The 22562-nt window shown below is 43.7% G+C and overlaps 1 protein-coding gene across 1 annotated transcript in view; it reads left to right on the top strand.

The window, feature by feature from the left end:
• The first annotated feature begins 2454 nt into the window (after positions 1-2454).
• Positions 2455-22562, top strand: part of LOC114639502 (calreticulin-like) — a 36589-nt gene continuing 16481 nt past the window's right edge. The window contains exons 1-2 of the mRNA XM_028788257.1: positions 2455-2560; positions 19854-19955. Coding sequence (XP_028644090.1) covers positions 2455-2560; positions 19854-19955 — 208 coding nt within the window. The remainder of the gene's footprint in view (positions 2561-19853; positions 19956-22562) is intronic.

Here is a 22562-nt window from a genome sequence, read left to right as displayed (position 1 = left end):
CCAAGTTCTGGGTTACAGTTATACCACTGCATTCAGTTTATATGGTTCCAGGCATCAAACTCAGGGCAGTGCATGCTAGACGGACAGTCTATCCACTGAGCTACATCTCCAGTCGCTATTACTATTGTGTTATTTTTAATATAGGATCCAGTTTTGCTATGTACCCTGGGCTGGTCTTGAACATGCAGCAAGTTCTGTTTCTGCCTTATGAGTGCTGGAACTACTGGCCTGTGCCACCATGTCTAACAAATTTTAATCATTGATTAGACATCCCCAACTTAGCATACAGTAATAGTGATCAATGTTCTCTTTGCAGGTAGGGTTCATTATGTAGCCCAGGATAGCCTCAAACTCCCTATTCTCCTGCTTCAGTCCCATAAGAAATGGACTTGCAAGTATGTTCCTTCATGCCTGACCTATGATTTATTTTTTATTTGTTTTCATTTCCATGTGTGTGTATATATTTTATCAGCAACTGAGTGTACACGCCTCAAGGTCAGTGCACAGCCCAGCTTTTCCATGGGTTCTAGGAATCTGAACTCAGATTGTGCTGCAAGCCATCTCTCCAGCCCTAGAGACTTTCTTTTGGATAGGGTTCCCTTTGTAGCCCTGGCTGGCCTGGAACTCACAGAGATCCACCTGCCTCTGTCCAGGAAGTTATTGGCATATACCATCATGCCATGATCCCAGAGATATTTTTAAATATAACTATTAAACTGGACATGCTGGCTGGCACTTATAATCCCAGTGGTCAGGAGGTAGAGGTAAGATGATAAGGAGTTAAAAATCATCCCTAGCTACATAGTTTAAAAAAAAAAACCCAACTGGGGTGGGGGTGGGGCCTGGAGAGATGGCTCCGCAGTTAAAACCTCTTGCTGCTCTTTCAGAGGTCTTAATTTCCTATTACCTGCCATTGTCTGTGACTCCAGTTCCAGGGGATCAAACACCTTTGCTCTCGTGGAGCACCAGACACAAAGACATACATGCAGGCAAAATACTCACACTCATAAAATGAGAAAATAAAATTAAAAACAGCAACAGTCTGGGCTGCAACTGCCTCAAGTAAGCACCTGATCTTGAGAGATCTTTGCTCACTGCCCCCAACAGCCCCTCCTCTACACTCACCGTTCTCAAGCCACAGTGCGCACATTTCTGATGCTGAAGTGAGACAAACTTGTCCCTGTTCTAAAAGCCTTTGGACTTGGCCTTGCTGTTGTCTCGATCACTTGCCCCAGCTCAATGGCTGGGTTCTTCTCATCCTGATTTCAGACAAAGTGTCCTCGTAAGCAGGATTTCCCTCAGCAGCCTGTCAGCCCTGCCTGCCTCTCTCCACATCATCACCTGGTATTCCTTTCCGTGCTGATGACCGCTGTCTGCGATGTCTTTATGATCATCTGTCCGCTACCAGAAAAAGTGAGCTCCGTGGGCACAGGTTGACTACCATGTTCTCCCGAGGCTTTGATGCCCAGCTCTGCCTCAAACACATTAGCACTTCAGTGAATACAACTTAATAGATAAATGAAGTGAAGTGCATCCAAAGTACTGGACCCAGAAGGCCGGAGCTCTGGCTCCTATTCTACTTCCCTGTAATGTTGGCAAGCCGCTTGTCTGTCAGAGCCTCAGTTTGTCCATATGTAGGAGTGAGCACAACATCACTGTTGCTATGTATCTGTGGGAGGGTTGAAGGATACCGTGCATGTTAAAGGCCTGGTTTTGGTGCTCAGCACCCTGCATGGTGGTCAATAAATTATGGTGCTTTTTCCTTCCATCGGCCTCATTTTTCTCACAATGAGGAAAATAGTGGTGGCTGCATAGCAGTGGTTGTGTAGAAACAAGATTAATTTACAAGTTTTTCCCTCCCTTTGCCCCTGTTCATTTCCTGCCTTGGCCCAGCCCTTCCTTCTTCTCCTGCTCAGTTACCTTCTGCAGGATGCTGTCCTTGATATCCTCTCCTGGATTAGTGCTTCCTGGGGGCACCTTGGGCCTTGAATGTTTTTGTTCAAATAAACAGGCACACTGCTATCATCGTTTCTTCATTGGCCCAGTGGATGGTGGGTAGGTGAGTGGATGGTTGGATGAATGGATGGATGGAGGGAAGGAGGGATAAGGGAAGGAATCATGTTGAGAACACTTTGAGTTCAACTACTCCACAGTTAAGCAGGCTCACAGGAGTCTCTAGGGGCCAGCCTCAGCTGGTCCTGCCACTCCCTCACACTCTGGGGAACCCTGCCCTGTAGCTCCCTTGACACGAAGTCAGAGCTCCTCCAACAATCTCAGCTCGTGGTCCCCAACCATTGGCTGCAGCCTTCATTGCCCTGACCCAGGCCACGAATGGGAGGCGGCCAGGTGCTGGAGCAGGTGATCTCAGCCTGAACCCCAGGCTCAAGGTAAGAGACAGCACAAAGTGCCTGACTGGGTAGCACCTCTCCAAGACCTCTCTGCAGGACTGTGAAGATGAAGAGCCCATCGCTGCTGCCTCTGCTGCTGCTAACCACCTGCACCTTCAGGGCACAGGGGAAGAGACGACAAGTCTATTTCCGGGAGGAGTTCGAAGATGGGGGTAAGCTGTCCCGGACCAAGGCACTCCTGTTTCTCCTCAGTCACCAGTTCCAAAGGAGGTCAGGCTAACTTTCCCCCTTTGTAACTTAATCAGAATTAGAGGATCCAAAGTTTAAATCCCCAGCTGTGGCCTTGGGTCTGTGTTTGGATTTCTTCTCTAGTAAAAGGATATAGAGGTTGAAAAATTATTATGACAGTTTAAAAAAAGACAAGCCGTGCATGGTGCTGTACATGTGGTATGTTCAATGTTGTTTAGTCATCCCTTTATCCTGAAAACAGAAGCAAGCGAACCCAGAGTAAAAGTGCCACCACCACCTCTGGTGAGAATAGCAAGACTCTGTGCCCCATAAAATTCAAGCACTTGGAGGATCTGAGAGGTCACCTCATTCAACCTTCTCCCTGGAATGTCTCAGGAACATCTGGAATTGTGGCAGGGCAACTGATGACATAGGTTTTCTTTGTTAGCTTCTTTCAGACTGTCAGGCTGGTCTTGAACTCCCTACATAGCTGTATAATCCTCCACACTGTGCCTCCTGGGTGCAGAGATTTATACAGGCATTTGTCACCACATCCAGTTTGTCCCCAGTGCTGAGGACCAAAGCCACAGTTTGATGAGGGCTAGGCAAGCACTCTGCCAACCGAGCGACATCCCCAGCGGTAGTGGTGTCGGGGCTTACTTTCAGTGACTCCGTTTCAGCCTTTGTGTGCCTGTGTGTGTTTGAGTGTGTGATTGGGGAGAGTAGAGTGAATAAGCGTTCACCTAAGAATCAGGACTTTGGGATTTGAGTCCATATTCCACCTTGAAAAAGTAGACAAGCCCCCTCTGCTTCCTGAGACTCAATCCACTGACCCATGATAACAGCATATTGAGGGTATTGATGTGAAGAGATAGTACAGAAGACAGGATGGATGGACCTAGTCAGGGGGCAGTGCAGCAGGCTTCAAGGAGAAGACAGACGCTTGTATTAAACAGACAGACAAGAGTTTATCAGGACTGACAGACCTAGAGTGGCATCTTAGGGGACTTGGCAAGTGTGTGGTGAGGTTAGGGATGGGAGACAGGGGCTAGCTCAGGAGGCTGTGGAGCCTGGTCTCTTGCTGGAAGCAGTAGGAAGCTAGTGAAAGTGGAAAGCAAGGAGAGACAAGGGCTAACCCGTGTCTTGGAAAAAAAGTGGAAGACACATGTAAGGTTAGGTTGTGAGCTGGGAGTATCGGCTCATGTGCTAATTCCAACATTGAGTTACACAGCAAGTACCAAGCCAGACATAATAGGAAGACCTTATCTAGGAAAAAAATAAAAAATTAAATTAAAAGCCAAATGTGATGGTTCATAGACCTATCATTTAACCTAGCACTCAGGAGGCTGGGTTGGAGCCCAGCCTGAGCTACATAGAGTTTTAGACCAGTCTGGGCTATACTGTCTCAAAATTCCAAAAATGAAAAAGAAAATCAGATTTTGAGACTGCTCAGTTTGAGTCTAGAGATAGGAAGCCATCTAAGAGGATGTTAGAATTTTGGTGAAGAGCTGGGGTAGTATCAGGGTGGCAAAGATCAGAATACAGGGGAAAAAAGTGTTTAGTGGCTGGCAAGGACCCCCAACCCATGATTTGCTGTGGTTTAACCTGTTCACTGAGGACAGATTGGTAGCCCCTTTCCTGACTAACCTTTCAGTGAGCCCAGTGTGGCCACAGCTTCTGACCACTGCTCCTGGGCCACCTCCCTGCTTGGCCTGGCTGAGACCCAAACCCTCATCCCTCCAGCCAGAGGCAAGGAGAACATGCACGGGCCTGCAGGCCCTTCCCCAGAGACAGGGCTCCACTTGTCCAGCGTGGAAGGAGGGAAATGCCTACGGGTTTTACTAATAAATGTTTCTGAAATGTACCTTGGGGTCGGGAAAGAACTGGCTCTTATCCAAGATGCTTAGAGGAGGTCGAGCTTGCGACTGGAGTAAAGCAGGAAGGGAAGCAGCTACAAGGGAGCTCCTTCTCCCAGGCAGCCTGGCCTGGGCCGGCTCTGGGTCTGGCCAGTATGAACCGGCTCACACTCTATGAACTCTATGACCCTATGCCTCTCCGATTCCCTCCGTGCTTCAAAGTCTGTGACCGCCTAGGGAGAAGCCGGGGTAGGAGTATAGAATGAAAGGACTGGATTTTTGACACGTACCAAAAAAACTAAACAAAACAAAAAACCCTAAGAGGAAATTGTTGGTGCAGTCTTCCCCTAAAAGGACCAAAACCTACTTACAGGGCCCCAATACCGTTAAAGTGGTCAGAACTGGAAAGATTTAGGCTCTCATGTGTTCTATCCCAATTCAGAGAGACTGATATATAAACCAGACACTCAGTTCATCCATACTTTTGTTGAAAACACAGCTGAGGTGTCCTCCAGGCCTCTGGACTTCTCTGTCTTAAGCAGACTATCCACCCACAGATTTTTTTTGAGTCTGAGAATTATCTTTAAGTCCTTAATGTTCTTCTTCTCCCTCTAATCTATCAGCAAGTCTTCTAACTGGTTCTGTCTTCAAAATATATTTAGAATAGTGTGGTAACTTTTGCCTATAATTCCAGCAGCACTTGGGAGGAGGGAGGAGGGAGGAGGGGAGGAAGAAGAGGAGGAGGAAGAAGAAAAATGAGCTGTATGTAGTTCAAGGCCAGTCTTAGCTATAAAGCAAGTTTGAGGCTAGATGGATTACTTAAGATCCTGTGTCAAAAAGTGTCACTACCGGGGCTGGTGAGATGGCTCAGTGGTTAAGAGCACTGACTGATGTTCCAGAGGTCCTGAGTTCAATTCCCAGCAACCACATGGTGGCTCACAACCATCTGTAATGAGATCTGATGCCCTCTTCTGGTGACAGCTGCAGTGTACTCATATATACATAAAGTAAATAAGTAATTCTTTAAAAAAAAAAAAGTGTCACTACCACTGAGAATGTGAATATATCCAGACCATGCTGTGATCAACCTCCCACATCGCCCCCCCACCCACCCCACCTACTCACTCGCACGTGCATACTACAGTGACTTGGATGGCTTCTCTACTACTTCCCTGCAAACTCCTTTTGGTGTTTGGTTGGTTAGTTGGTTTGGTTTGGTTTTTTGAGATAGGGTTGCTCTTTGTGCCCTGGCTGTCCTAGAACTCTCTCTCTCTCTGTAGACCAGGCTGGCCTCCAACTCATGGAGATCCACCTGCCTCTGCCTCCAGAGGGCTGGGATTAAAAGTGTGTGCCACTGTACCAGGCTTTTTTGTTTTGTTTAAGGCAGAGTCTCTCTTTGCAGCCCTGGGTGGTCTTAATAGTGAACAAACCTGCCTCTGTAGAATTAGGGCATAAGCCACCAGACCTGGCCGTGTTTTGAGACAAGGTTTCTTGCAACACAGCTGACCTTGAACCCTTCATCCCTTGCCTCTGCCTCCCATTGTTTGGTCCCACGTCCAGATTCACCCAGTCTCTTCTGATGCACATTTTACAATGTTTCTGTTGAGGTTGATAAGATAATCCCTTACTTAGAGAAACACAAACAACATCTGTCCCAGCCGTATAGACACTAACTACAAACTAAAGTGTTATTCCACTGGGGAATGAGTGAGTTTATTGGGCTTGCTCCTAACGTATGGACAAAGAGCTACTTACAGAAGAGTGGAGGACCCTAAAGCAACCTCACAAGAAAGTCTTCAACCAGATCCGTAGATGGAGTTTCCTTTCCATTAACCTCCCTAACCTTTATACCCTAACACTTTCCAGTGTATCCCCGTTTTCCATCCTCCAATCCTTGAATGGTATCCTCAAGTTCACTAAGTAGCTGAGGATGGCCTTCGATTTCTGAATCTTTCCTATACCTTCAAAGGACCGGGATTATAGATGTAAGCTACTGTGCCTAAGTTTTTAATAACTTTATTTTTTTAATCAACTTTTTGGACATATAATCATCTATTGTTCAGGATTTTTTGTTTTTATTTTTTGTTTGTTTTAGCTCTTTCATATGTTGAAAAAGGTTAAGGGAAAAGAGGCTGAATGATTTCCCCACCACCACCAAGGTTAAGCAGTGAGTGTCAACAGCAGTTCGGATTTGCAAGCTAATAAAAAAAAAAAACTAATAAAATATAAATAAAACAGAAAGGGGCAGGGGAAACAGATGGGAGGACTGCAGATATAACTCAGGGGTGGGGACACTTGCCCAGCATGCATGACACCCTCGTTTGATCTCTACCACAGCAGTGTAGAAAAGCAGGTGGATTTCTGAGTTCAAGGCCAGCCTGGTCTACAGAGTGAGCTCCAGGACAGCCAGGGCTATACAGAGAAACCCTATCTCAAAAAACCAAAAAACAAAACAAAATAAATAAAAATAAGTAAAAATAAAAAAAATTAATTATAAAAAGCAAAATATCTGTAATCAGGTCACTGAGTAGGTAGAGGAAGATCAGGCAGGAGTCTAACGCTAGTATTATCTATTTAGCAAGTTCAAGGTCAAACTGGACTACAGGAGAACCTAAAGAAAGAAAAAAACCTCACCAAAGGGAAGGAAAAAGATAAACAAACCCCCAATTTCCTTCATTGCTCCCTGCCGTGCTCTGGCTCAACTGTACCTGATACCTTGAGTAACAGTGACTAAGCGTGGTGTTCCCTAGGCACGATGCTGCTCATGCCTCAGTTCACCTCTGCAAAGTAGTTCTTCATCTTCCCAAAGCCCCAAGAAGCAGAAAAGGCCGTGTGGCTACTGAAGTAGCAAATTTGAATCTAGGACCATAGGATTTCAAAACTCATTTTTCTTGCACTGCTTTGACTGTCCTCCACTGCCTTCACCCCCACGAGCCAAGTAAGCTAGACGCCTTCCAGCTTGGCGAAGGTATACTTCACGAAAGTATTTCTTACATGCTTTAATGTCAAAAACAAAAGGATCCAGAGAGGTCATCTAAGCCAAATGCCTCCGGGAGGCAGATACAGATCCTTGCTTTCTACTTTCCTTTAGAATATTCTAGATCATAGAGCATCACAGTACTGAGAGGGTATGGATCCCTTCGAAGGCACCCTTCTTTGTAGAGATGGAGAAACTGAGTCCCAGAGAAGTAAGATCATTTCCCCGAAGTTCCACAATGCACGGTGGCAGAGATTCTTGTCAAGCCCAGATCTTGTTTCTTCATAAAGCATTCGGTGGTCACTGTTGAACACTGTCAAGTGTCGTGTGGCTGCAGACAATAATACCAGTGACCGCTGGAACAACATGAGCATGGAGAAACCCAGAACTTTCCCAGGAACTGGCACATTACCATAGGCAGGAGTGTTGACAGAGAAAATGGGAGAATCATCAGACTGACAACACAGGCAGATATGGAGGGAAAACTAATGACCACAGCAGCCACCATTGTGGAGATATAAAATCTGGGGGAAAGAAACTGGAATTCCAATGAGGGTCTGAATGATGCAGGAGTCACAAGGTATGTACTCGTGTGAATGTTAATTCTGTTAGCTCTCAGACTTGTCTATGAAAACTTGGCTGGAGAGACATTCTTACACAAAGGGCCTTTGTACCCAGCTGGCATAGACACACTGGGGACAGCCCAGCAGGACTGAGGAACACCCTGCTGCTCAGGCCTCCGACTGATAAGCAATTGAGACCATCTGTGAATCAGGGACACTTGGACATGCTGAGCCTGGGGAAGAATCGCCCTGGACGGATGCCCAAACCAAAGGGACCTGGTCCAGCTGGCCTTTCCAGAGCTCAAGTACAAACGGATGGTGAGGATCTCTCTGGAGGCTGCAGGGGTGAGGAGGCAGGAGTGGGGCCTTGGATCTGTGAGAATTCATGTTCTGATTTTGCTATTTGCTCAGTGGGTAACTGTGTGTAATTTACTAATCTCACTGATTTTCTTCTTTTATTTTTAAATTTATTTTTGTGGTGAATCAAGCCCAGCATCTTGCATGTGCCAGGCAAGGTCTCTGAAGCTAACCTAAGTCCCTGGCCCACTTACTTGTCAGTTTGCATGAGACAGGGGTGATCATCCTGACTTCCATGTGGTTGCAGAGAAAACTGAATGGAGAAAAAGCCTAAGAACTATGTGCTCTGGTGCACAGCTCATTCACATGCCTTCTCTGTGGTATTCTGCTGCTGCAGCTCACTTAGAACATACCTCACTCTCCTCAACCAGTCACTTGATCAAATGCTATCTCAGCACAGGCTGGCAACCCTGTCTCCACTAATACCTTAGCACCTCTTAATTTTCTTGATAAAAATTATAATTTCCCTGCTATTATATTACACATTGTATCTCTACATCATTTTGTTTAAACGTTGTCATCTTACTCTTCAATCAGCATATAAATTCCACGAAGGAAGAGATTTTATTGTTTTTATCGCCCAGAACATATTACGTCTCATAAATAAATGAGTCAGTTGAGGGAAGAAGGGAGGAACTCTGTTTTAAAAAGAAAAAAAAAAGCTATCAGCTGGGCAGTAGTGACACACGCCTTTAATCCTGGTGCTCAGGAGGCAGAGGCAACTTGGGGAGGAGAGTTTATTTCATCTTACACTTAAATATCACAGTCCATCACTGAAAGAAATCAAGGCAAGAAGTGGAGCAGAGGCTGTGGAGGGGTGCTGCTTGCTGGCTTGCTCCCCCTGGCTTGCTCAGTTTGCTTTCTTACACAACCCAGCACCACCAGCCCGGGGGTGGCCTCTCCCACAATGGGCTGGGCCCTCCCACATCAATCTCTAGTTCAGAAAATGTTTCATAGGCTTCCCTTTGGGCCAATCTTATGGAGGCATTTTCTCAGTTGAGGTTCCTCTTCCCAGACAGCCTAGCTTCTGTCAAATTGACAAAAACAAAAACCAGGACAAGGTAGAGGGGCTGGACAGTTTGCTCAGTTAGTAAGGCCCTTGTTGTGCAAGTATGCAAGAGGACCAGAGTTTGGGGGCCCCCAGAAACAATGTAACTAGGGGTGGGAGTGGTTTGGAAACAGGCACATCTCTGAAGCTTACTGACCAGTCAGCCTAGCTGAATTCACGGGTTCTATGTTCAGTGAGAGACCCTGTTTCAAAACAGGAGTGTGCACATAAATACATGCACACCCACACACAAACACCTACATACATCATACAGACATAAACACACGCCAAGCCGGGCGGTGGTGGCGCATGCCTTTAATCCCAGCACTTGGGAGGCAGAGGCAGGCGGATTTCTGAGTTCGAGGCCAGCCTGGTCTACAGAGTGAGTTCCAGGACAGCCAGGGCTACACAGAGAAACCCTGTCTTGAAAAACATAAATAAATAAATAAATAAATAAATAAATAAATAAACGCCAAAAAAGAGGTGAAGTTGTTCTCACCCCTCCCCTTGTTCCATGTGGTCTTTCTGATCTGATTATTTTATTGAAAACTAAGAACAGGGTAAAGGATGTAAGGGTAGGGTGCACTGAAGTTTTGGGATTAGTATGTCATTAATTAATTAATATGTCATTTACCAATTGTAATTCCAGTCATCTGAATAATTTGCCTTAACATTTTCTCTCTTTAAGTTCCAATAAAAGTGTTTATATGTGTCTATATGCCTTCAATTTCCACCAATGGGGGAAAGTCATTAAACAATGTTGAGGATACAGTTCAGTATCAGAGCACTTGTCTGGAATGTATAATGACCTGAAATCAATCCCCAGCATGTCACACACACACACACACACACACACACACACACACACACACACACGTTATTAAGCTATACATTTCTAGTTCATCTATTTCAATAAAACAAATGTTATGCTCTAGTTAAAACACGTGAGGGCTGGGACAATGGCTCAGTGGGTAATGTGCTTGCTAGGGAAACTGAGGACCTGAGTTGTGAAGGAGAAAGCTATTTCCTAGTATACATAGAAAAAAAACTCACTTTAAAAAAAAAAAAGGCTGAGAGCTGGAGCTATAAGTTGGTGATAAAGTGCTTGCCTTGGCCCTGAGATTTGATCCAAAGCACAGGAAAACTATCAGTAAAACCATTAACAACGTACAACAACTAAAGAATAAGAGACCATGACCTCCAGAGGAGCAAGGGGTGTTACACAGGTGGGATTGTGGGGTGGGAAGAGAAAGAGAAAGTATGTAATTACAATTTAAAAATATTAACAATGGCCGTCCCTGGGAGGAGATCATCAACTTTGCTGTGTTTTTGTTTCTTTTGGACTTTCTGTAATGTTGCATGATACAGGAGAGAAAAAAAAGAAAATAAGAAAAGCAAGTACTTTGTCCCTGCCCAGCCCCTGTTAAACAGTGACCCCCTCCATGGCAGGAGAGCCGGAGTAGGGCTCTGGAATCATGCTTTGCTCACACTTACTTTCTTGGTATCTGGAGGTGTGTGTCTGGACAGCACAGGCCAGGCATTCTCTATTTAGTGAGTATCCAGTAACTAGTTTAGTATAATCAGACAATATTATTTAATGGGCATTTTGTTGTTGTTTTGGGGGCTCTTGGTTGGTTGGTTTTTGAGATAGAGTCTCACTATGTAGCCCTGGCTGGCATAGAATTTACTATATAGAACAGGCTGGCCTTGAACTCACAGAGATCTGTGTGTCTGCCTTTGCCTCTGGAATGTGGGGATTGAAGGCAGGAGCCACCATGCAGCCTGCACACTTTCTTAGTAAACTTAACTATCTACCTGTCCCCTAGGAAATGCTGCATCATCAATGACAAGCTCCAGGACTAGGAATGCTGAGCTAATAAAGTGACTACTTGGGAGTAACACCTCTAAAAGAAGGGACTATAGACACTCTCACTCACGAGAGTAACAATTACTTCTCTCTATTGCATTTATGTACGTAATATGGGGGTTATACATATGCCATGGCAAGAGTCTAATGGTCAGAGGTCAATTTGCAGAAGTTCATTCTCTTGTTCCCAGAATTGAGCTCAGGTCATCAGGCTTGGTGGCTGTGTCTTTATCCCTTGAGCCATCTCACTAGCCTAAAAATTATTTTTTATTGTCTTAATTAATTATGTCCATCCATTATTTGATAGACATTATTGTATTCTTATTTTCTTTACAAGGTTTACTTTTGTTTTGGTATTTTGGTTTCTTGGAATGTAGTCCAGGTTGGCTTTAATTCCTGCCTCAGTCACCCTACGAACACCTGGTTTACCTCAGAGAGACTTTCAGAGTAGTCTTTTTATAGAGATGAAGACACCAACTCAAAGTGGATTGCCCCATTCAGATCCCAGCCACTCAGAAGCTGGGTGTATCTTTAGAGGCAAAGTCATTAACTGTAGAGAGGTAAGCACTTAGGCCAGATCTGTGGAGAAGCTTCAGAATTAGACCCACAACTCCTCTGCTCATTAACAGCCTAATATCGGCTTGAGTCTTTATCAAAGTTTAAATTTTAGACCATTGCTGGTCATCTCAAATGTGCTTGCTATTAAGCCTGATGACCTGAGTTTAATCCCTGGACCACCATGGTGGAAGGAGAGAATCAATTTCTACACATGTGGTATTCAAATGGCACTCCCTACTCTCCCCATTTTAAAATAAATGTAAAAATAAAAGGGTTAAAATAAAAGTTTAAATTTTAAGCCAGGTATGATGCTATGCTCCAATGATCCTTGCACTCCAAAAGTTGAAGCAGGAGGATTTTCCACAAATTTGAAGCTGTCGTAGACTAGATAGTAAGCTCCAGGCTATTAAAGTAAAGAAAACCCCATCTTTAAAAAATTGTAATTTTTGGCCGGGCGGTGGTGGCGCACGCCTTTAATCCCAGCACTTGGGAGGCAGAGGCAGGTGGATTTCTGAGTTCGAGAGTTCGAGGCTAGCCTGGTCTACAGAGTGAGTTCCAGGACAGCCAGGGCTACAAAAACCAAAAAAATAAATTGTAATTTTTATTAGAATTCTTTATAAGAAGTCAGAATTGGGGCTGGAGAGATGGGTCAGAGGTTAAGAGCACTGACTGCTCTTCCAGAGGTCTTGAATTCAATTCCCAGCAACCACATGGTGGCTCACAACCATCTATAATGGGATCTGATGCCCTCTTCTGGTGTGTCTGAAGACAGTTACAGTGTACTTACTTATAAACATAAGGTAAATAAATAAATCTTTCAAAAAAGTCAGGATCTTCTATGGTGTCTAGAATTTTCTATGGAAAATTAATAGCAGACATAAGCGAGGCACAGTGGAGCACACCAGCAACTCTAGAACTCGGGGAGCAGAGGTAGAAGGGTCACGACTGGGGGAGGGGAGGAGAGAGAGTGAGAGGAAAAAGGAGCAGAGAGAAAGACACACATGTACACATAGAGAGAAAGAGAGGTCTATCTTAAAAATTCTCTGTAGAATACAATCTAACAGTAGTGAATAAATATAGCAAATGTATTATTTTTATCTAATTATGCAACCTTATAGTGGATTTTTTTTGTCTCCACTGGGAAAAGAGCAACTTTTACCTTCAAATCAAATGTATTCATATTTCTTTGCCTCTGTTATGTGTCACTCTGATGTTATATTATTGCTAATGTTATATATCATTCATATATATATATATATATATATACATACATATATATATATATATTTGTACATAAATACAACCTCCAGTAGTTTATTGAGCCTATCCCTGTGCTGCATTGCTATTTTTGAAAATTCTTCCAGAAACTCTGTGAGTTAGGTAATACCTTTCTTTCGATGAAAAACCAAGTCTCAAAGACGTTGAACGTATTTCTGAAGCGTGGAGGAGACGAGTCCCCAAGCTCAGTCTTTTGCAGGTGCAGATGACGGGAGGAGTTACAGTTGTGTGGCCTCCTGGCCTTTCTATATCTGCTCAGGTTTGGGGAAGATTACATCCATTTATCAGCTAGATGTGCCAGCTCCTCAACACATTACTTTTTGTTAGCGTGCTCTCTGGAGATAAATATTTGGCCAATTTAGAGGGAAGATTTAGCAGGTAGAAAGAGCCAGCAGTCTTCAACCTCAGCTAATGCTCTGCTCTCCTCTCCCCCACCTACCCCCATCCTCTCCCTCTCTGGTCTTCTGATATGCAACCTTTCTGTTCGGAACACCCATGCCTCACCTTTCTGCCATCTCAGTTCTTCGGTTTCGATTTCTCCTAAGCCCCCCTGATGCTCAGTAGCCTCTGACTTGTGGAATCTCATCACCCCTTGCTGTCCTCAGCTCTCATGCTTCATCCGTCTGGTTACTGCTCAGTTGCTTAGTGCAAGGTCTCTTCCACCAGACTTCTTGACTCCCCTGAGGGACCCGTCAGATTCCTGTCTGTGTGCCAGGTGCCTGATACAAAGCAAATGCTCAATAAACGTTTGCAGAAGACCTGGCTCTCCAAACGGTTATTGAGATCTGCAACTTTGAACTAAGTGTCCACCAATAGATCACTTCCTTTTGTGGGCCTCAGTTTCCCTATCTGCAATATGTAGAAGTAAAAGTAAATGACCAGTTAGTCATTCTAGCCTAAGCCTGTTCTGATATTAGCTGCTATAAGATTAAGAAGAAAAACATGGGGGGCTGGAGAGATGGCTCAGCAGTTAAGAGCACTGACTGCTCTTCCAGAGGTCCTGAGTTCAAATCCCAGCAACCACTTGGTGGCTCACAACCATCTGTAATGAGATTGGATGCCCTCTTCTGGTGTGTCCGAAGACAGCGACAGTGTACTCATAAATAAAATAAATAAATAAATATTTAAAAAAAAGAAAAAGAAAAACATGGTGTGCTTTAAGTAGGACTTTGTTAACTATATGCCATTGTTTTCCTAAGGAGAAGCTATTATTTTCTAAATACTTATTTTAGTTCATATGCATGTGTCTCGGTGTATGTGTGTGTACCATGTGTGTGAAAGAGCCTGCAGAGGTCAGAGGAGGTATCACATTCCCTAGAACTGGAGCTACACATGGTTGTGAACCACCACGTGGGTGCTGGAGAACGAACACAGGTCCTTTGGAAGAGCAGCACATGCTTTTAACCGATGACCGTCTTTCTAGCCCCAAGAGAAGCTCCTTATTTTGATACAACTTAAATTATATCAGGTATGACTTAATATCAATAGTCTTCACCCTGAAAAATAATTAAGATTGTGGACTTTGAAATTCTGATTTAATCTCTTCTACCATGGAGCTCAAGGCTAAAGCTGGACAATTTTTTCTATGCGTTTGTTGGGCTCAGTCAACATTTGTCAAGTGAGTAAATAGGAACTATTCCTTCAGTTGTAAGGCTGAGAATGTTATGTCTTAGACAAAAGGCATAACCATGCATCTCTTCACTCATTCAGCAATGATCGTGGGCAGTTTACTCTGTGTTAGGCACCGGGACCCAATGGGCTACACAATAATCCTAGAACACAGGAAAGACAGACAATGTTCGAATTATACACAAATTATAGAACATCACATGATTGACCTATTATTAAGATCTTACTTCTTAGGTTATAATGGGCTTTGCACATACATGACTTCAAAGGAAGTTATATAATCCAGGGTTTAAAAGTACAGACTCCAGTGTTGCATAGACCTGGATGCAAACCTGGCTTGTTCCCTTACTCATAAACTGGGCTCTTGAGCAAGATTCTAAATTTCGGTTTCTTCATCTTTAATGGAAAAAAAATAGGACATTCATCACGAGGCTATTATGAGAATGCAGGGAGAGAGGGCACACGCAGCCTTCAGCACAATGCCTGACATATGGCTGCTAAATAGTAGCTATTTTTTCTTTTTAAAATACCATTCATTTTTTAAAATCTTTTTTTAGTAGCTATTATTATAGTGCATTTTTTCTACATAACACTTTTCTTCATCTCTTCCAGAGGAAAGACAGCTTTGAAATCAGACAGGTTTAGGATCATATTTCAAGTACAACACTTACTAGGTATCCCAGTTATAGTTAGTGTTGCTGTGACAAACACCATCACCAAAACAACTTGGGGAGGAAAGGGTTTATTTGGTTTACACATCCACATCACGGTTCATCATCAAAGGAAGTCAGAACCTGGAGGCAGGGGCTGCTGCAGAGGCCATGGATGGGTGCAGCATCATAGCTTGCTCATCCTGCTTTCTGATAGAACCCAGGAGTACCAGCCTGGGGGTAACCCCACCCCCCAATGGACTGGGCCCTCCTCCATAATTAAGAAAATGCCCTATAGGCTTGTCTGCTTATAGCCCAAATCTTATGGACATATTTTCTTTCTTTCTTCCTTCCTTCCTTCCTTCCTTCCTTCCTTCCTTCCTTCCTTCCTTTCTTTCTTTCTTTCTTTCTTTCATTCTTACTTTCTTTCTTTCTTCTTCCCTTTCTTTCTTTCTTTCTTTCTTTCTTTCTTTCTTCCTTCCTTCCTTCCTTTCTTTCTAAGATTTATTTATCACGTATGTGAGTACACTGTTGCTGTCTTCAGACACACCAGAAGAGGGCATTGGATCACATTACAGATGGTTGTGAGCCACCATATGGTTGCTGAGAATTGACCTTATGACCTTTGAAAGAGCAGTCAGTGCTCTTAACCACTGAGCCATCTCTCCACCCCTGGACATATTTTCTTAATTGAGGTTCCTTCCTCTCAGATGACCCCAGGTGTGTCAAGCTGACATAAAAGTAGCTGGAAATAAGGATACAGCATCATCTGTGAATATGGAGTGAAGTTTTTAGAAAGCCACATGAGGGCCTAACATATACTGACTTTCAATCTGTCTTTTGGCTTTTGAACCACTCCGTATCCTTCAGTGGCTATACTACAATCAGAGAAGTAAGACCCATTTCGTCTGAGTCACTAGGACTTCTCCTGGGACCCCGCTATTAAGAGGTGTAATAAACTTGTTCACCAAGACTTGATGAACATTGAGGGAAACAGGAAGGCTTTGGGAAGTGTTGGGGGTGGGGAGAAGAAGTTGAACTCCCCTTTCTGGATGTTTTAAAACTTATTTGTTGTTTGTTTGACAGACAGGGGTCATGTATATGCTAACCAAGTCCTCTAGCACTGAGCAGCAGCCCTTCTAATTTTAGGTTATGTTTATGATTTTTCAGTTTTTTTAACCCAAGAAATCCATCAACATGCATAAAACAGATTAACAGGGGCAAAGCATATTTATTAAATAAGTTTTTTATCCTTATAATAGTAACCCTCCTGTTGCTATAAAATACAACCAAAACAACTTCAGGAGGAAAGAGCTTATTTGATTGATGGGTTACCAATCTTGGGAAGCCAAGAAAGGAACCTGAGACAGAAATCATGGAAGAATACCGCTTACTGATTCATACTCCACAGATGGCTCAGCCTGCTCTCTTATACAACTCAAGACCCCTAGCCCTGGGTGGCACCACCTACAGTGGTCTAGGTTCTCTTGCATCTATCATTAACCAAGAAAACGCCCCACAGACTCGCCTACAGGCCGATCTGATTGAGGCAATACTTCTGTTGAGGTTCCTTCTTCCTAGGTGATTTCAGTTTGTGTCAAGTTGACAAAAACTAACCAGCACGTGCATTAAGTGCGCATCTTTAAAATGTTAATACAGATGAGTTTTAAAAAGTATATTAACACAGGAGTCCTTCTAAAGAAATAGTGAACCAACGGGAAGGTAGGTGGGATTGTACACACCTGAGATTGGACTTGGGAGTCTGAGGCAGGAGCATTGGAAGTTCAAGGTAATTCTCAGTCTGGGCTACAGGAAAATTAATCCTCTGAAAACAACTCTCACTACCACCAAGAAGCAATGAAGAAGTTATACAGTCAATCACATGCACTGAATCGGACAAGTGATAGCTAAGCTGTAAACCGAGGGAAGCTGAAGGAGCTCAGAGGAGGAAAGCAATTTGGGCACAGAGATGATTAAGAAGATAAAAATTACTGTAACAAGATCTGTGTGCACCGATGTCCTCAGCTTCAGCTTGGTGTCCTTGATAGTAAGAATGTTACTTTCCTTTTTGTATAAAGAAGACATTGTTCACATTGAAATGTCATTCCTGCTTTGGAGGAAAAAAATGAGATCCAAATGATCTTACACCTATTCTTGTTTTTCTTTCTTTTTGGAGTTAACTTATTTTATGTGTGTTTGTCTCTGTACCATGTGCATACAGTGTCCATGGAGGACAGGAGAGGGCATTGGATCCCCTAGACTGGAGTTACAGACAGTTGTAAGCTTCCATGTAGGTGTTGGGAATTGAACCCAGGTCCTCTCTCTCTGCAAAAGCAGCAAATGCATTTAACTGCTGGCTACCTGCTCTTTTTAAAGTGCTGTTAATTCAAAAATGGGCATTATACCACAGCAAAGTATTTTGGAATATTCTCTCTCTCTCTCTCTCTCTCTCTCTCTCTCTCTCTCTCTCTCTCTTTCTTCCTCCCTCTCTCCCCTCCCCCTCTCTCTCACTCTCTCACTTTTGAAATAATATCCCACTATACAGTCTTATAGTGTGTGCCTGCAATCCCAGAACTCAAGAATCCGAGACAGCCGGGCAGTGGTGGCGCATGCCTTTAATGCCAGCACTTGGGAGGCAGAGACAGGCAGATTTCTGAGTTCGAGGCCAGCCTGGTCTACAGTGTGAGTTCCAGGACAGCCAGGGCTACACAGAGAAACCCTGTCTCAAAAAACCAAACCAAACCAAACCAAACCAAACCAAACCAAACCAAACAAAACAACAACAACAACAACAAAAAAAAACTGAGACAGGAGGATCATTATGAGTTTAAGGCCATCTAAGGCTGCACAGTGAAGCCCTGCCACGGAAAGGGCAGGGGACAGTAGACTGCTCAGTCAGTAAAGTACTTGCCATGATTCATGATGACATGAGTTCAATTCCCAGTGCCCACATAAAAGGTCAAGTATGGTGGCATATACTTGCTATTATAGCACTGTGAGACAGAAACAGGAGGGTCCCTGGGGGCCCGCTTGCTTCCCAGTCTAGCCTAATCAGCAAAATTCAGATTATGATGAGAAAGTCTGTCTCAAAATGCAAAGACAACATTTCAACATCTGAGTAAGGACACCTGGGGGTGATGTCTGCCCTCCACATGTAAGTAAACATACAGGCAATGGAACTCATCCCACCACCTGCACACACACACACACACACACACACACACACAGAGAGAGAGAGAGAGAGAGAGAGAGAGAGAGAGAGAGAGAGAGAGAGAGGGAGAGAGCTCGTTGGGTGCAGTGGTATTTATTGTCTGTAATCTCAGTACTCAAGAAACAAAGACATAGTAAGGATCAGGAGTTCAAAGCCAGCCTGGGCTGACACAAAAATAAAAAATTAGGAAGGCAAGCCCAAGCCCATGGGTTTCCTATGAAGCAGCTGAGTCCTCAGAGCTGGGGCCTGAGTAAGAGGAAGTGACAATGGCCAGCCCCAGTGTTCTTGTTGGATGTGTGCTGATGTAAGGTTTTTCTTGAGAAGATGAGAAGCACTGCCTTTACTTATCAGGCAGTGAGAGTTGAGAACCTCCCTTCAGAGGCAGGGAGGAGAGGAAATAAAGGCCTCCCACAAGGCCTCTTCTATCTCAAGCTGCCAAATGGCTCTGTGACTCTGAAACTATGATTGGTCCCAGGAAGTGGGAGTCAGCAACTCTGAGGCAAGGAATTAGGCACTGAGTGTTTGGGTGGAATGCCAGCTCCTCAAAAGAATGCTGCTTTGTCCGCATGCCATCTGTGCCAAAGCAAAACACATTTATCAGCATCTGAAAACTGCAAGGGAAGAGTCCACGGAGTCTAAGCAACAGAAAGGGGCCAGGAGATATTGATTGTTCATGATAATCATTACTAATTTAAGAAGTATGAAACGTTTTGCTAGCCGGGCGGTGGTGGCACACGCCTTTAATCCCAGCACTTGGGAGGCAGAGGCAGGCGGATTTCTGAGTTTGAGGCCAGCCTGGTCTACAGAGTGAGTTCCAGGACAGCCAGGGCTATACAGAGAAACCCTGTCTCGAAAAAACAAAACAAAACAAAAAAAAAAAAAAAAAGAAACGTTTTGCTAGTCTCTTCCCTGAGAAAGCAGGTTTTATTATTTTACACAAAACATAAATGTGTGTAAGGGCTTAGTCCTCATAAGCTCATTTTCCATCTACTGTTGTGAGAATAAGCGTTTCTTGCCCTCTGACTACACCCTCCCATGGCGATTTTCAGGACTTAACCCCACGAACGAACTGGTGGTGGAAAAGTGGCACGGTTGCTTGGCATTTGTGCAGCTCCTCTTGACAGGACATGAATAGTGAGTTCCAGGGACTGTGTGGTGAGCAGGATTTCAGGAATATTCTGAGTCACCCATTATGTGGTCGCCACTCTGCCCTCAGAACTTAATTAGCACCAACAACTTAATTCATTTGAATGTGCTGGCTTTTTCTTCTCCTTTCTCCACAGATGGATGGACAAAACGGTGGGTACAATCTAAACATCAGTCAGATTACGGTAAATTCCAGCTGTCGTCGGGGAAATTTTATCAAGATAAAGAGAGAGATAAAGGTAAATACTAGAATTCAGGAACATAATGATTATATGACTTTTATTCAATTGTTTTTATCCGTGAATACCAATTCATTTTTCTTACCTGATAAACAAACAAACAAACAAACAAACAGGGCTGAGATGAACATGGTGGCACAGTCAGTTAGGGCTAAATGATGGGTTCCAGGGCAGGCTGGGTTACAGAGTAAGACCCTGTCACAATCAAACACACAAAAAAATTGGTAAGTGAAAAAGGGTAGTCTCTCCACAAAATTTATTATGTCCCATAGCTGAGTAATGGATATTTTAAGCTGGCCCTTTGCATATTATGTCTTTCATCTTTCTAACACTTTCACCGGGTGGTTATTGTTATCTTCCCAGTTTTGTAGAAGCCTCAAAAAGGTTTTGATATTTGCCTGAGGCTATACTTTACAGTTGAGGGGAACAGCTGAGACTTGACTTTGGATCTGACTCTAGGGACTCTGTTCATTATCACTAATGTGTGCTGTTTTCCCCAAACCCCTAGGATTTTTACAAGTAGCATTCGGCAATGAAAACCTGGGAAAGGTTTTCAATTTGGGTGCCAAGCACTCAAACGTCGCTCTTTCTAGAGCAGCTTTGCGTGATGGAGAGGACCTAACTGACGAGCTGTATAATTGGAGCATGTCTTTTTACTTCTCCAAGTGTTGCTATTAGACAAACATAACTATCACCTGCCATTCTCACTAGGCAGAGCTTTGTAAAAGCCAAATAACTCTGTGGAGGAAGGGTGAGCTCCGAGGACAAGGACTGAGGGCATGGGTTCTTGGTCTGAGAAAGCTTTTGTTCTATAAATAGAATTCATTGATCATCCCCTGGAGTGATTTCCCATCTTCCTCCATCTGGCTACTGTTATGAATCTCATTTTCATATTTATTAGAGGGGAGAATTATGAGCTGGCTTGAGCATTTTAAAATCTTGTTTAAATCCTTTCTGGAAAACTGTTTTCAGAGGACAAAGAACTGGAGACTGGGCAGTCCCCGGGATGCCTGTGCCTTGGGACTGCAGTAGAGGCAATCTGCACTGCCTCATCTCTTTACAGTCTGGCTTTCTGGTCCAGCCTCTTGCATTCTATATCTAAGCCTGTTAGACTCTGGGTTGTCAGAAAAGACACTGCAGTAACAGTGAGACTGACAGAAGGAGGTTGGCTTGGTTTTTATAGCGGGGTGTGGCTGGGCAGAGACTCAAAGCTTGGTCTTCGGCAATCTGTTCATTCCTTCCTGGCTCTTATAGCCCCTTAGAGATCATGAGAGAAGTAAAAAAAAAAAAAATACCCTTGAAAACACAGACAGCTCCCAGCATGATGTCAGACATGAAAGTGTTTACCACAGAGCTTGGTGTTCAAGAAATGCTTGAAACTTGTCTAAATCAGGTTCTGTGCTCCTTCTTGTAATTTAGCATGCTTTAAAGACAGGGTCTTGTATAACTCAAGTTGGCCCTGGACTACCTATCCCCTGCTTCTACCTCTCAAGGGTTGGGGTTATAGGTGTATGCCACCACATTCACATTTAACACTTACTTATTGAGCATTTTCAGATGTCTGTCATTTGTGATTACACAATCACAATTCCTTAGCAAGGATATCTCTATTTGATTACTTCATATGGTTAGTCTAGAAAAGTTCTTGTCCTTGACAGCTTATTCACTGGGGGTTGGGGACTCTGTACTAACAACTGCTTTAGTGATCTCTATCATGTGAAGTCATTTCAACTTCTTCACAATAAAGTGAAGAAACTGGTATAGTTCAGCTTTCATTGTTACTGTGAGGGTTGAATACACACACCTGTGTGAATGAAAAAAACTATCTGGTAGAGTTAAACGTTAAGGACTTGGGAGATGACACTGGGTAAGAGTGCTTGCTGAGCAAGAGTGAAGACCTGAGTTCAAATCCCTAGAACCAAGGCTGGAGATGTGACTCAGTTGTTAAGAGCACTGGCTGATCTGACAGAGGACCCTGGTTTCCAGCACCCATGCCCTCCAGTCCTAGAGAATCCATTGCCCTTTTCTGACATCTGCAGGCACTATATTCATGTGGTGCATAGACGTTAATGTAGACAAAACATCTGTACACTGGTAAAATTAGTAAATAAACTCCCATGACCCATATAAAAAGCTGAATGGCTGTGTACTCCTGTAACCCTAGTGCTAAGGTAGGGGTTGAGGCAGGGATATGAGGATCACTGGGCTTACTGGCTGCTAGTGCTAGGTTCAGTAAGAGACCCTGTCTCAAAGCAATAAGGCAGAGAAAGCAAGGCAACTGGCATCTCCCTCTGGCCAGTGTATCCAGAAGCATGCATACCTGTGTGCATGCAACACACACTCAATTTTTACAAAAGAGATAAATTATTTAGAGATTAAAATATTAAGTGAACTATAGCAACAATTGTTATTTTCAATAACTGTTTAATAATAGTCTGAGTTATTTCTGGGCTTCTTACTGCTGTAGCCCTTATACACCACAGAACCTTATTCTGCTACCTAGCCAGCCTCAGCCGGGCAGGGCCTTGGCTTATAAGGCTGCAGAATGATGCTGAAATGTCTCCAGAAAATAAGTGATGGCATGATGTGAAAGAATGTATCAATGTG

This window comes from Grammomys surdaster, unplaced genomic scaffold (assembly GCF_004785775.1).
Source record: "Grammomys surdaster isolate TR1022 unplaced genomic scaffold, NIH_TR_1.0 100, whole genome shotgun sequence".
In the NCBI taxonomy this organism is placed as follows: Eukaryota; Metazoa; Chordata; class Mammalia; order Rodentia; family Muridae; genus Grammomys; species Grammomys surdaster.
The sequence above is the reverse complement of the archived record's forward strand: the minus strand, read 5'-3'. Positions and strand labels throughout refer to the sequence as shown.